The sequence below is a fragment of the Monomorium pharaonis genome, chromosome 3 (assembly GCF_013373865.1).
Source record: "Monomorium pharaonis isolate MP-MQ-018 chromosome 3, ASM1337386v2, whole genome shotgun sequence".
Classification (NCBI taxonomy): Eukaryota; Metazoa; Arthropoda; class Insecta; order Hymenoptera; family Formicidae; genus Monomorium; species Monomorium pharaonis.
Genome location: NC_050469.1, coordinates 19,105,891 through 19,118,588, shown reverse-complemented (window position 1 = coordinate 19,118,588; position 12,698 = coordinate 19,105,891). Strand labels below are relative to the sequence as shown.

Below are 12,698 nucleotides of genomic sequence, written 5' to 3'. Positions count from 1 at the left end.
CTAACGAAGGGGAACTGAAGCGGCAGCTTTTTCGTCGATATTTTATATCCCGATTCCTTCATTAGGTTTTTAATTTTCTCTTCTGCTTTTCTTTTGAGATTTCCTCGAGATTCTTTGAATCGATTTCCGAGTGCGATTTCCTTCAAAGGAGTATTATTTTCAACGTCGTCTATCACGTTAATACCTGCACCTAAAGCTTCTTTACCGATCGCACGTACACCTCTACTCAAGTAAGGAAGTGCCTTTCTGAATAATCCACCGAAAAAACTCCCGATTCCGTGTCCGCGCTAATATGGCGAACCGACGAAAACTCGTGGTATCCCTTCCCCACGGGCGTCTGCTAAATTATAATATTCTTCCTCCTCTGGTATTATATTAATGACTTATTAATTTTTACTTTTAACGTTCAAGTTACTGATAACGTCTAAAGTGTAATGTCACCGTTAACGTGCCGGATTGAAATGGTATACTTTTACCAAGTGCGTCTTTTATATCTATTTCGATCGTACGGAAATTCGTTTTTCGTAAAGGTATGTAATGTGAAGGAGAAAAATATGACGTCTGATTCGCACCGTACGTGTAATTAAACGCGTTCAATGGTATCGGAACTATTCGAAGAAGAGGAGACTTGACATCACCGGTTATGTAAGGTTCGCAAATATCACAATAAACGAACATTTTATCGGGGATTCCACGTATCAGACTATGAGGTTCTTTACCCCAGAAAGCCAAATCAGGTTTATTAATGATAAGAAATTTTGTTGTATAGAAATCTTTTGCGGAATTAGGTTTCAATGCCGTGAGCTCTGTGTAAAAATATCCTTTCTTGGAAAGCAGCATGTGTCCGCAACCGATTATTTTCAAAAGATTGTCGGAAACGTTTAAATAATGATTTTTTCCACATTTGTTTGCACATGTGAGACTGATTAAAGTTTTAAATCCTTCCTCTGTACGAGCTTCAAAATGAAAATGCGAGCCGGCCTTTTTACACGCGGAATTAATTGTGGAATAAAGTTCGTTGATATCTTTGTAAATACCATTTGTTATTACAGCTTCAGTCGATGTTAACTTAATGTCTTTCTTGTCTTTGTCCTTTGGATCGATATCGACGAATTTGAGGATGTTTTCCCCGTGATTTATGTGGAGGAAAGTATTAGGAAATTGAATCTCACTAAGCCCGACTTCCCATTCACGGTGCAAAGATAAAGTCTGTGGTAATTGTGTGGTGAAAGATGACGTCTTATTATGTGGAAAATGCCGCGTACTGCTATTGCTCGGAAGAACGATGTAAAATTGGTCCTCACGCATCTTGAAGAGTGATTAAATTCGAAGCGGGTATCCAACTGTCGAACTTACTGGGATAACCACGCCAGTGGACCAGTACCTGCTTATTTTTCCCGTAGCCTCTACTTTTTATTACTCGATCGACGATAAACTCGTCCTCCCGCAAATTCTTCTCGACTCGAGCTAATTCCTGTTCATAAAAAATACCGTCTATGACTTTACCCGCTAAATCACTCACAATTGTCAGTTCGTATACGCGAGGTTTTCGCCACTCGAGAACACGGTGAATACGAAATATCTCTTCGCTCCAACCTGCCTCGTATCCTTTCTCGAAGGTAGCTTTTGCTCTACTGACGAGATCACCAACGCGGTATTTAGCTTTACGACTTTGATTTTTAACGTTCCATCGACGAAATATATTTTCACGCGCGATTCGCGCGTTTTCTCTCGTCACGATCGTCGGTTGCAATTTGGTGGAAGAGTGACGGGTATGGTTGTACGCACGAACGATATCTTGCAAAACGTCAATGTAACGTCGTGTATTTTTATGCGTAAAGTACCGCCACATTCTCTCCTTCAACGTCCTATTAAAACGTTCAACGATCGCGGCCTTGATATCGGGATTACGCGTTACTCGAAAACGGATATCGTTTTCTTTCAAAAACTTTTGCACTGTTTGCGCGACAAATTCTTTGCCTTTGTCAACAAAATCTTTGCATGTATACGGGTGAGCGTCCGTCGCTTCTCGAGAGTACACGTTGAAAAGCTTTTATTACGCTATTGCTCGTTTTGTCCCGCAATGGCTCTACCCAGACAAATTTACTGAGCACATCGATAATCATGAGTAGATAAGAATATCCGTCATTGTAACTTTTGAGATTCCGCAGTTCGATCAAATCGGCTTCCCACACGTCGTCGATATTTGTTACATTGTAATGCAGGCGTGGAAACTTTCGCCGTAAAGGTCTGTGTAGCGTGTACGCGTCTTGTGATTGGAGCCAGCGCGTGACTTTGTTACGCGAAAAATCTGGTTTAACAGCATGTGTTAGAATTGTTAGATTATCTACAGCGGAATATCCCGCGTAATGCGTCGGATCGTAATAGATTTTTTCAAGTTCTGACATTATTGTTTCTTCACCGTACTCCAATTGAGTAAGCGCCTTTTTGGAGGCGAACGCGTTATATTAGGCGTGGAACTCGCCAAAGACTGAGGTCTCGCGTTTATTGAAGATCCGTAAACTGCTTTTAATAATTCTTTATTTCCCACCAGTGCCGTACGTGTATTTAAGCTACGCAGTAATCGGGCGAACTGATCTCTTCCCGTTGCATTCACGGTTTTTCTTTCACGCACCGCGTCGTTTATCAGTTCGGTTATATCGGAATCTTTCACGACGTTGCCGTCTATAGTCACGATACCCTTCTCGTCCCAATTTAATCTGTCGGGTACCGCTTCGTCTTGCAAATGACGCATTAACATACGAGCTTGTGTGCGATAAGTTTTCGGGACCGTTTCCAATATTTTTTCGACACTTTTTAACACATGAATATTACGAATTACTTTTCGGGTTTTTTCCTTTACAGTATCTATGTCACTAGTCCGAGGGTGTTTGCCGGAAATTGGCGAAGTTTCGTGAAATACGATCGTTGAATCGTCGTCGTCGTCGTAGTCATTGTCGTCGTCGTTGTCGTCAGCGTCACCCTCGTCTTCTTCCTCGCGTATCGTTGCTAGTGGTTTCGTTCGCACTCCGAACGGCTTTTCGCTTGCGTGCTACTCGGATAAGATGAAGATATCGCCAAAGTGCCTCCTTGTACATTTTACATCTTTCATCCATGTTGCGTGGCCATGACGAATTAAGCACGCGACTCATCTCCGCATCGAGCCGAGTCAACGGAGTTCCAGGGGTTTGTACAGAATTATTATCTCCAGTGATGTTTCCTGAACTTTGCAACAGCGAATTCTCCATTAATTCCACTGACAGTTGCTGTTGCTGTTGTCGTTGCATTCTCTCGAGATTTTCCGTAGAAATCAAGACCATTTTTTTGGCTCTTTCCATCGCTCTGTGATTTTACCCTCCGATAAAATGTGATAATAGAGCCGACAATATGGATGCGATAATATAGGGCAAAAATCCTCCTCGTTGTAACAATAGCTTTCTTTTAGACTTCCAGTTACCGTGTTTTTTGCGATACGTCGTAGGGTCGTTTTATATTTCGACAGACGTTCTTTTTCGCGTTGTTCGAGTGGGACGTTACCGTTGAGAGTATTAAAAACGCATTCGTGGATACAGCGAATAAATTTTTCGTCCGCGGTTCGAAGAAAAGCTGCCCGTTGGTTTTTGTTCAGATGACACACGGCCTCGAGAAGACAGACGTTTCTCCTTCCGATCGAACGTCTGGCAATTTTCGTTGCACTATCTGTACAAACGTTATGCTTCTCCTTCATCGCGTGCGTGCGTGCGAGTTACACGACTGACTCGCGCCAGCACCATTACGCGGTTTTTATACGCTTCTGTTGGAAAACGTTCTACGCGATACGTATACGTATTGTCGCGTATCGTTGGGAAAGATACACGTCCGGAATCGATAACTGTCAGGAGTCGATTGTTTCAAGTCGAATAACAAATATCCATGCGGTTTTGACGTGGCGTCGTAGTATGCCTCTTCAACAAATTTCGGGTCGTCGGGATAAACCTGTCGTGCTAAATGTCGAATTTGCGCGCGATCGCGAGGGTTTTTGAAAACCACGATGTAATTAGCGTTGAGAGATATGTCGCGTTGTCCGCGTCCCTGATGGAAGAGATTTTGCGAGATGAGAATGACGCTGAGATTTTTGTGATGACTGCCTTTGGTAAAAAGATCTACGTCACTCACTCGACGACGATTCTCTCATAAGATCGTCGATTATGATCAGTTTCGGGATAAGTGGATTGTTCGAGTAATCCTCCGAGCGTGGTAATCCCTCGCGAAATTTAATTATATTTTTCTTCCTCGCTGCAACGTTGTTTAGCGTGTTCTCTTCTTCTTTTACACTCGCATCGTATTGTAATTGACGATAAGCCTCTTGCCACTCCGCGTAATAAAACAAAACTCGTTCGAAACGTACGTCGGACATGTGCGACAAATACCGGAGAAAAGTTTTCACAAAAATCGTTTTCCCACAACCAGTGGGTCCACAAACGATTGATGTCAAAGGATGTTTCCAGCGCACGTCCATTTCGCGTAATGAGCGGTTTGATTTTCTTACGTGACTTTAAAAAGAAGAAAAATGAAATGAAGGAATAATAATTTTCGCTTTTTTTGAAACAAGTAAATTAAATTAAATTTTTTAAAGTTAGAGATAATTTCATCAGCGCGGGGGGCGGCGGCGGCGGCGGCGACACGCTCGTGTCAGCGTACCCCCGCGTATGCTAGCCGAAACAAAGGCACCGCACCCGACGAAATTAGCTGATTCGGGTCGCGGTGCAGCGCGTACGTACATAAGCTTATCGACGCTAAAATTCTTACACGTGAACGGCATCGTGGCTAACAATCTGATTGGCGATGACGCTAAAAAAATAACGGGAGATAAAGGTACGAAATTTTTGTTTTCAAGTAAAACTTTTTCTTTTTCTAAAATTTAACTAAAATGAAAAATTAGAAATGTTTTAATTTCAACTTTTTTTTTATTTTATAGCTAATTAACATTTTTATGTACAAATATAAAATTTTTATTATACAAAAATACTTAAAATCTAACATTGTACACTTTTTACAAAAACTTATTTACACTATTTACATACTTGTTACAAAAATTTTACAAAAATATATTTATCTACATTATTTACATTTACATTTTTCTCAAATTTTACAAAAGATATTTTTTGTACAATTTTCTTATAAAAACTTTACAAAAATTTACAAGTTTTCTTAGGCACTAATGGGCGGAAAATTTTCGGTTACTCATTTTTTTAAAAACTAGTCAGGGGATAGAAGAAATTATATTTACAAGTTAATAAAACCATATGGAAACAAATAGCGCTTATTGATAAATCTGCGTTTTAGTAATACCGGCGCACAGAATTTTTTCTCGGTTCGTGTCACAATTTCGTGAAACGCTGTACGCCGAATTGCACTAAAACGCAGTTTTACCACGCCATCCCTTCCCGTTGTCTCTTCTTCCTCTTCTTCTATCCCCGATATTAAGTTGCTTATAGTACGGAAATTTAAGAGCTTAGAATTATTGTAATTTAACGTTATACCCTTTACTTTACAAACCTCGTGGGTGTTTCCTTGCGGCGTACGAACCACATACGCATAAAATTTCGGTCCTCCTGATACGAACGACTCGATAAAGCTACCGCTGCCATAGCTTTCGAGTTCGTCCGTCATGTCACCTAAAAAGTTACCCGTACGCGGTTCGTACTCGTTCGGAACACCAGAACTTAAGTAAATACACCAGTCTGTATCGCAATATAAAGCTCTTTTATCTAATTTTTCTAAGTAACTATATAATACAAGCCTCGCCTGTGCCGTCGTATAGGCAGCGATAACGACGTTTGTTATCGGCGAGGCTACGACCGCTTCCTCGCGTAGCCGCCACGAAACGTACATTACCTCGTCGTTGACGGGTAATATACCGGTTATTTCGTGTTCAGGACTCGTGAGCAAAGTGGCAAAATGATGAAACGTTTTCACGATCTCGGTCTTAGGCAGATTAGCTCGTTGATCGAATTTTCCCCAAAAGGAATTTAAGCACAGCTTAGCGACCGAACGAATGCCAGAATTTCGTGCGATATTATTTTTTTCAAGAACGATACCTTCGGTTTTCTCGTACTCCCGAAGGTAACGTTCTTTAGCCTCGTCGTCCTGGCATTCGCTCGGCCACCCGCTGGCTTCTTGCTTTAATTGCAGGAAAGTATTTATGTATTCGGCAAACAAGCCACCCTGCCGAGTACCGGGGTCGTATCTCGTGACATTATATTGCCAAATTTCGCTCACTTCCGTGACGAAATAACCCTTCTCGACAGCCTTGCGCAATTCGCAGGACACCCATGTACCCTCGAATTCACGATCGGAGGGAGAATCGTGAGTACAGGGTAACGTCGAGAAGGTTTCGCAGCAACTACGGCATAGTCCGAATATTAATTTCCCGTTAACGCGATAGGGGAGCACCGGATGATATAGATCGCGCGGTGGGAGTACTTTACAGCGGACAAGACCCTCTACGTTATCAAAATTAAAATTCGGTGCTGTCCCGATTAATCTACCGCATTCTTCACCAATCTAAATATCGGGATGACCAATCGGGAAAGCACCGGTTTTCAATACGTAAGGGTACAAAGAACATACGTCGACATAACGCATTTTCTCTGTACCCTTAACTTCGTAGTGGATTGCGATGTTCTCAGTACGTCCGCCGTAAAATGCCTCGCGTGGATTGAGAGGTGCGAGTTTCAATAACGCGTGATTTTCAAAATAAGTATGCATTTCCCGATTTTCTCGCACTTCTCGATCAAAGTCGCACTCCCACTTTTCGGTCACGCAATATTCTAGTCTTTGAAGACGCCATGTCCGCGCGAGAGTTCGCTCGTAACGCGTGTCGATGGTGTCTTCGGGATTCGCGGATAAAAGTGTACGATCACGATTAACGCGAAAGCAACTTGGGCACCCGTGCCAAAAACAACCGTGGAATTGTAAAACGTAACGTCGTGTCTCGTTAGCAGTCTCCGTCTCGTAATACCCGTCAACAGTCGCGCCTGCAATTACGTGCTCGCGTCCTCGACCAGCGTGAATGACCGGATGACCGAGTTCGCGCTCCATCCACACAAGCCAGCGCAGAGCTTTCTGCGATTGCTTGTCTGCATTTCTGTATCCCTTCGACGGAATCACGCCTATTTCATCACTGCGTAGAAAGTTTTTACGAAAAACTTTCATACACGTTGATGCGATAGTCGTGCATTCCTCGAAGGGACACACGTCACCGCGCTCCAGAAAGATTTTTCTGAATTCCATACACGCGCGCCGAAGAATGACGACGTCGTTACGGCAGTAGCGAACAATTTCGCGTTGGAAATCAAAGATGTAACCTTCGTTAGACAACTTTGAGTGCCAAGCTAAAAATTGTTCGCGTTCTTCCGGTTTCATTTGATCGGGACAAAAATATTGAATGTCGGGTAAAGGTCCGACATACGTCTGGTTTTCGATCGTATTGAAAAGATGAGGAAATACACCTTTATCCGACGTATCCCTCAGCCCGAAAGCCTTGGGTAATTCGGATAAACGCATGGGCATGTAATTTACGCTGTCTATAAATTTAACATGCCCAAGCGTTATCGCGATTATTTTTGTCCCGTTCAAAATTAACTCGGGTTTTTCTGTCATTTCCGTCTTTTCTACTAAATATTTTAATATGAATTGCGCGTCTTTAATATGAAATGCTTTCGCGTTATGCGCGATACAGATGATCTTTTTGAAACATTTCGTCAATCGAGTTACGAAATCAACGAATTGTTTCACAGGATCATCTCGAAACACAAATTCGCGTATCCCACACCAACGACAGCGCGTCGCGTCTTCCTCTAGCGCGGAGCATGCTTCGCAAACTTGATGCGCGACGCAGAGAGTTGGTACGTGATGATAGGTGTCTTCACTACCTTGTAGCAGCTCGTCTTGACGTGTTTCAAAGTCATAAAACACAAACGCGACGAGACCTTTGCTATGACTGTTCGTCAATTCGTCGTTATCTTTGTTACGCACAACCTCTACCCGTTTACCCGTACTCGTACCCTCGCCAGGATCTTTGATTACAGTTTTGCGGCGAAGAGGTTGCATGTAACATTGATGATTCGACGGATGGAGCGAGCGGCACGTCTTGCAATACGTCTCGTCGCATTTATGTTCCGTTCCCGATTTGACAAATCGCCCACATCCGTCGCAAACTTTAACAGAATCGCAAACGGATGCGTGCGATTTGCTGTCATATGAGTTGACTTCGCGATGACGATTATAACACGCTTGCCCGAAAAAGCTGCGTTTACATTTCCCGCATCTGACGAGCATCGCATCGTAATTTTCACAATGCGACGCTGCGTAACACCGCGGACATTTTTTCGCGCAACGGTGCCCCTTATCCGGACGATAGCCTACGTTACACGCGACACAGTACCCTCCGCGTGAACCGGCTGCGGCTTTTAAATTTAAGATCGGATTGTAGTGACGCGAACGCTCGTAGTACATGATCCCAGCAAACACAAAGTTACATGTAACGTGCTTGTTAGTTGTAATTTCCCACTCAACAATGTAATTGCAATATAACACGTGTGTTATATTACAATTACATTGTTGAGTGGGAAATTACAACTAACAGGTACGTTACATGTAACTTGGTGTTTGGTGGGATGTTAAGACAATACGAGGGTTCGCGTCCTAACGATCCTAGTAACGCGGAGCCGTCGTACAACGGTTTCTCACCACGCCCGAAAGTACTAAAGTTATAAACTAATATTGCAATATTTTCGGGTAGGAGAAACCGTTGGAAGCGTTCAATTTGTGGAATTCCGCATCCCTCTTCTGGGATCTAATTCTAACGCTAATTCGCGCTGTAACGCAGATGTCCGACATCTAACTAGGTTCCACGTTCTATGTAATTCTCCCTCGCGCGCGTTTCCCCGCTGACAATGTATCCGTGATACCACCAAAGCGCGAGGGAGACACAAATTATCGGTGTTATTAATTTGTAAAATTGAACGCTTCGAGACGTCTTCGCGTGATAATTTATTTGATGAGCGTCCGCGACCTAACGGAACTGCGACGTTGAAAACGCTCACCAAAAAATTTTGCGCCACATCCATTCCGCCGGCACTTTGCGCTACTGAACTCACGAGGTGCCAAATGTCCTCGGGAGTTAAGTGTCGCGCCGGACGGAATGATAAGCCGGCCGGTCCATGCGTTAGCTCCGCCGAATAAAAAGTTAATCCGACGTAATCGGACGGAGCGCTCGAGCGTAAAATGTAGGCTCACGGAACGCGTTTTCTATCCATTGTATGGCATTCGCGCCATCAGGAATCGGTCGTATTGAAAATGACGCTTCCCTCCCAAGCGTCCTAAAATTTTTAAAGCGCCGAGAATTTTCCGCTCTTAGTACTATATACTTAAGTTCACTATTCTGCGATTGTCGACGATGTTGATGCTGCTGTTCTTGTTGCTGTTGCGACGGCTGCACGAGGATAACGCCGGAATTTTCATTCACCCCTTCCTCTGCTTCATTACCACTTAACGTGGCCTCGTCTTCGTCGACAGTTCGCACAACACCACCGCCAGTTTGGACTGAATAATAGAATATTGTAAATTTTTTATATTAATTTATTTCTTCTAATTTCAAAACTTTTTACTGCTACACCAAGGAAATATCATAGCAAGGTAACGCACCTGTAAGTAAGGTAGCGTACCTGTTTTATCCTTGTCTTATTTTATTTTATTTTTTACTGGAACCCCAACGTTAGACAAAATGCGTTAAAGTAACTAATCTAGTTTACTCACTTGATTTAGACAGTTAACGTAAACGATGAGATAATTCTGACGTGTGATTAATTAAATCGATAATTTTTTAACATATTACTCTGTGCTCGTGTAAGAATTAAGTAAAAAATTACACTCTATTCTATTTATTTTAATACAAAAAAGATTAAGTTTATTATATATAATTTTTCAGTGACAAACAAGAAGGTATATGACAAAAATTTAAAAAACGGCTAATTAGTCAACACTTTGTCGAGATTTAATTAAAATTTTTTATTTAAGTAATAAATCCGCGTAATAAAATTTATAAAATTTCCTCAAGTTAAATTTAACTGATTAATAATTTAAAAGTTTTTTATTCAAAGTAGAGACTAATAAAATAATTTCAAATAAATGCACAGCATTTACATGGGTAAATGAATATGGTAATAATAATTTTAAAATTTATTTTGTTTTTATTTTAAGATCTGTACAGGTTTTTGTATTGTTATTACTATCATTTCTAAAATTGAGAGGTAGAGAAAACCTTAAAAATATTAACCGGAGTAGAGATCCCAGAACAAAATAGTAATCTAGGGTTCCAGTTTTTATGCCCTATTCTTATGCCCCCCAAAAAATTCCCGTAGTTGAGTGTAAGTAATTTCTAACAAAAAATTAAAATTATATTAATATTATAATTAAAATTATATTTAAAATATATTTGAAAATAATATGTAATATTTTAAAATAATATATTATATTGTTATATTACCTGAAGGCGTTACAGTAGCGTCTCCTCTCTCCTCCTCTTTCTCCTCCTCCTCTCTCTCTTGCGTTCCTTCATCCTCTTCTATTGCACTTTCTCTCTCTTCCTCCCCTCCATGTTCGCTTTCTTCTTCAATGGAGGAAACGTTCATAGTCTCGATTTCTCCTACTAACAAATAGCATATTATTTTTACCTGAAATGTAACGAATTGTGAAAAATCTCATTATAAATACTTACTCTGCGAAAATAACGCCTCCGAGTCAAGTGTGCTTGGTAACACTATCTCCTCCTCCCCCATCTCTTCATTTCTTTCCGCATTACTCTCTTCTTCTCTCTCTTCCTCTTCTTCGTTTTCTTCTTCCTCCGACTCTTCATTTTCCTCCTCCTCTGACTCCTACATGCTTCTCCTCCTCTTCCTCCGACTCCTCGTCATCATCCTCGTTATCTTCTTCCTCCTCTTCCTCCTGTTGTTCCTCCTGCTGTTCCTCCTCCTCCTCCTCCTCCTCCTCCTCCTCCTCCTCCTCCTCCTCCTCCTCTTCATCCTCTTCGCCATCTTCATCTTCCACTTCTTCTTCTTCTTCTTCTTCCATCTCCCGTTCATTATCTCTCTCTTCAAAATTTCTTTCCAGCACCCCTTCCTCCCACTCTGCCAACGCTCTATCCATCGAATCCTCTTCCATCCAGCCGTTTTCTCTTTCTTCAAAATTTCTTTCTATCTCCCCTTCCTCCCACTCTGCTAACACTCTATCCTCTTCCATCCAACCGTTTTCTCTTTCTTCTTGGCGTACTGAAAAATAACATTATTTTATTATTATTATTATTTTTACGAATTAATCTGAATTAAATAGAAAATTAAAAAATACTTACCCGGTGTAAATAACGCCGCTGAATCGAACGAGTTCGGCACAACATCGGACCCGTTCTGTGTCGTCATCTAAAATCATAAATTTATTATTAAACAGCATGGTAATAATAATTAACTTTTGAGTAATATCTTGTATTTAAAAATTAATAATTACCAGACACTAAATCCACAACGGGAATGACGCGAGATGGTAGTGATGGTGGTGGAGGTGGTAGTGGTAGTGCTGCTGCTGCTACTGCTGGTGCTACAATAGCAACAGGAGCTTCTCCGATTCGACGTCTCCCTAAAAAATTAAAACTTTTAATATGTACTAAATTTCTAACTAAATTTTTAAGAAATTAATTTTATTTCCAACTTACGTGCAGGTACAGTCTCCTCAGCCACCTCTGCCTCGCGCCGCCGCCTTAAGCTTAGGCGGCCGTACTGCGTACGAAAAGGGTTTACTTGTGCTACTGGTCTCTCACCTACAAAAATACTCGTAATTAAAATATAAAATACTAACTTTTTCTTGACAACTTTATTAGATATTTTATATTTTTTCTTATCTGTCACTCCTCTATTCTCATTTTCCGGCACCCCGTCTCGACGTCGTAAGAATTGTGCGATACACCCACTCGCGTCGTTTTCATAATAATGTTCATCCGCGTAACACGCTTCGACGATACGAGATATAATACCTATTAGTCGAACGTTTCCCTCGAAATATCCCATTTTGCACAACAAGCACAGCATCGTGCTGGAACATTCCTTTTCCGCGAAACGCTCGAATAATGAGTAATTAATCTCATCGTTGCGAGACAAATTCTTGAAATAATCGCGCTTTTTAATATTTTTGCTTTGATTGCATACGATTATAAAAAATTTCGCTATTATCGCGCGCGGTTCCATTTTCGACTTGGTCACTCAAACTATTTTTTCTCGCACACACTCAACAAACTCGTACAAGTGACTTAAAGAATAAGTCAGCTCACTCGAAAGTACAAGAACTAACACTTGTACGCGTCAGAACACGAAATTTATACCCTGTAAGCCCATCTTAGACAGAAAATATTAGGAATAGTGGGCGTGATTTTCTACTTACCCTATTGATAAACTAGTTTCCCACTTTTCTTCATGTGCCTGAATCTTTTCGAAAAATTCATTATTTTTCTCATGAAAGAGAATTCTCATGGAACACGAAATTTACACCAAATAATCCCATCTTACGCTGAAAATATTGGGAATAGTAGGCATGATTTTCTACTTATCTTATTGGTAAACTAGTTTCCCACTTTTCTTCGTGTGCCTGAATCTTCTTGAAAAATTCGT

At 41.2% G+C, this 12,698-nt stretch overlaps 2 protein-coding genes across 2 annotated transcripts; both read right to left on the bottom strand.

Annotated features, from left to right (window-relative positions):
- Nucleotides 1-2,407: 2,407 nt before the first annotated feature.
- LOC118644657 lies at nucleotides 2,408-3,320 on the bottom strand. The gene is made up of 2 exons (XM_036283647.1): nucleotides 3,144-3,320; nucleotides 2,408-3,052 (listed from the first exon to the last, which is right to left on the bottom strand). Exons 1-2 carry the CDS (start codon nucleotides 3,318-3,320, stop codon nucleotides 2,408-2,410), a joined length of 822 nt encoding a protein of 273 aa, XP_036139540.1.
- A 2,088-nt stretch (nucleotides 3,321-5,408) lies between these two features.
- LOC118644656 lies at nucleotides 5,409-12,425 on the bottom strand. The gene is made up of 9 exons (XM_036283646.1): nucleotides 12,413-12,425; nucleotides 11,750-11,854; nucleotides 11,545-11,673; nucleotides 11,092-11,312; nucleotides 10,532-10,718; nucleotides 9,414-9,588; nucleotides 6,613-8,311; nucleotides 5,539-6,546; nucleotides 5,409-5,450 (listed from the first exon to the last, which is right to left on the bottom strand). The coding sequence occupies exons 1-9, from the start codon at nucleotides 12,423-12,425 to the stop codon at nucleotides 5,409-5,411; spliced, it is 3,579 nt and encodes a 1,192-aa protein (XP_036139539.1).
- Between the last annotated feature and the right edge of the window lie 273 nt (nucleotides 12,426-12,698).

What these genes read in the sequence shown, in the direction of transcription:
- LOC118644657 (XM_036283647.1), bottom strand. Translation starts at nt 3,320, where the DNA reads ATGGTCTTGATTTCTACGGAAAATCTCGAGAGAATGCAACGACAACAG. An exon ending in TCGATGCGGAGATGAGTCGC is followed by an intron (nt 3,053 to 3,143) that starts GTGCTTAATTCG and finishes TTATCCGAGTAG; the next exon opens with CACGCAAGCGAAAAGCCGTT.
- LOC118644656 (XM_036283646.1), bottom strand. An exon ending in AGAAAATGCGTTATGTCGAC is followed by an intron (nt 6,547 to 6,612) that starts GTATGTTCTTTG and finishes CCCGATATTTAG; the next exon opens with ATTGGTGAAGAATGCGGTAG. An exon ending in CGCAAGGAAACACCCACGAG is followed by an intron (nt 5,451 to 5,538) that starts GTTTGTAAAGTA and finishes TATCGGGGATAG; the next exon opens with AAGAAGAGGAAGAAGAGACA.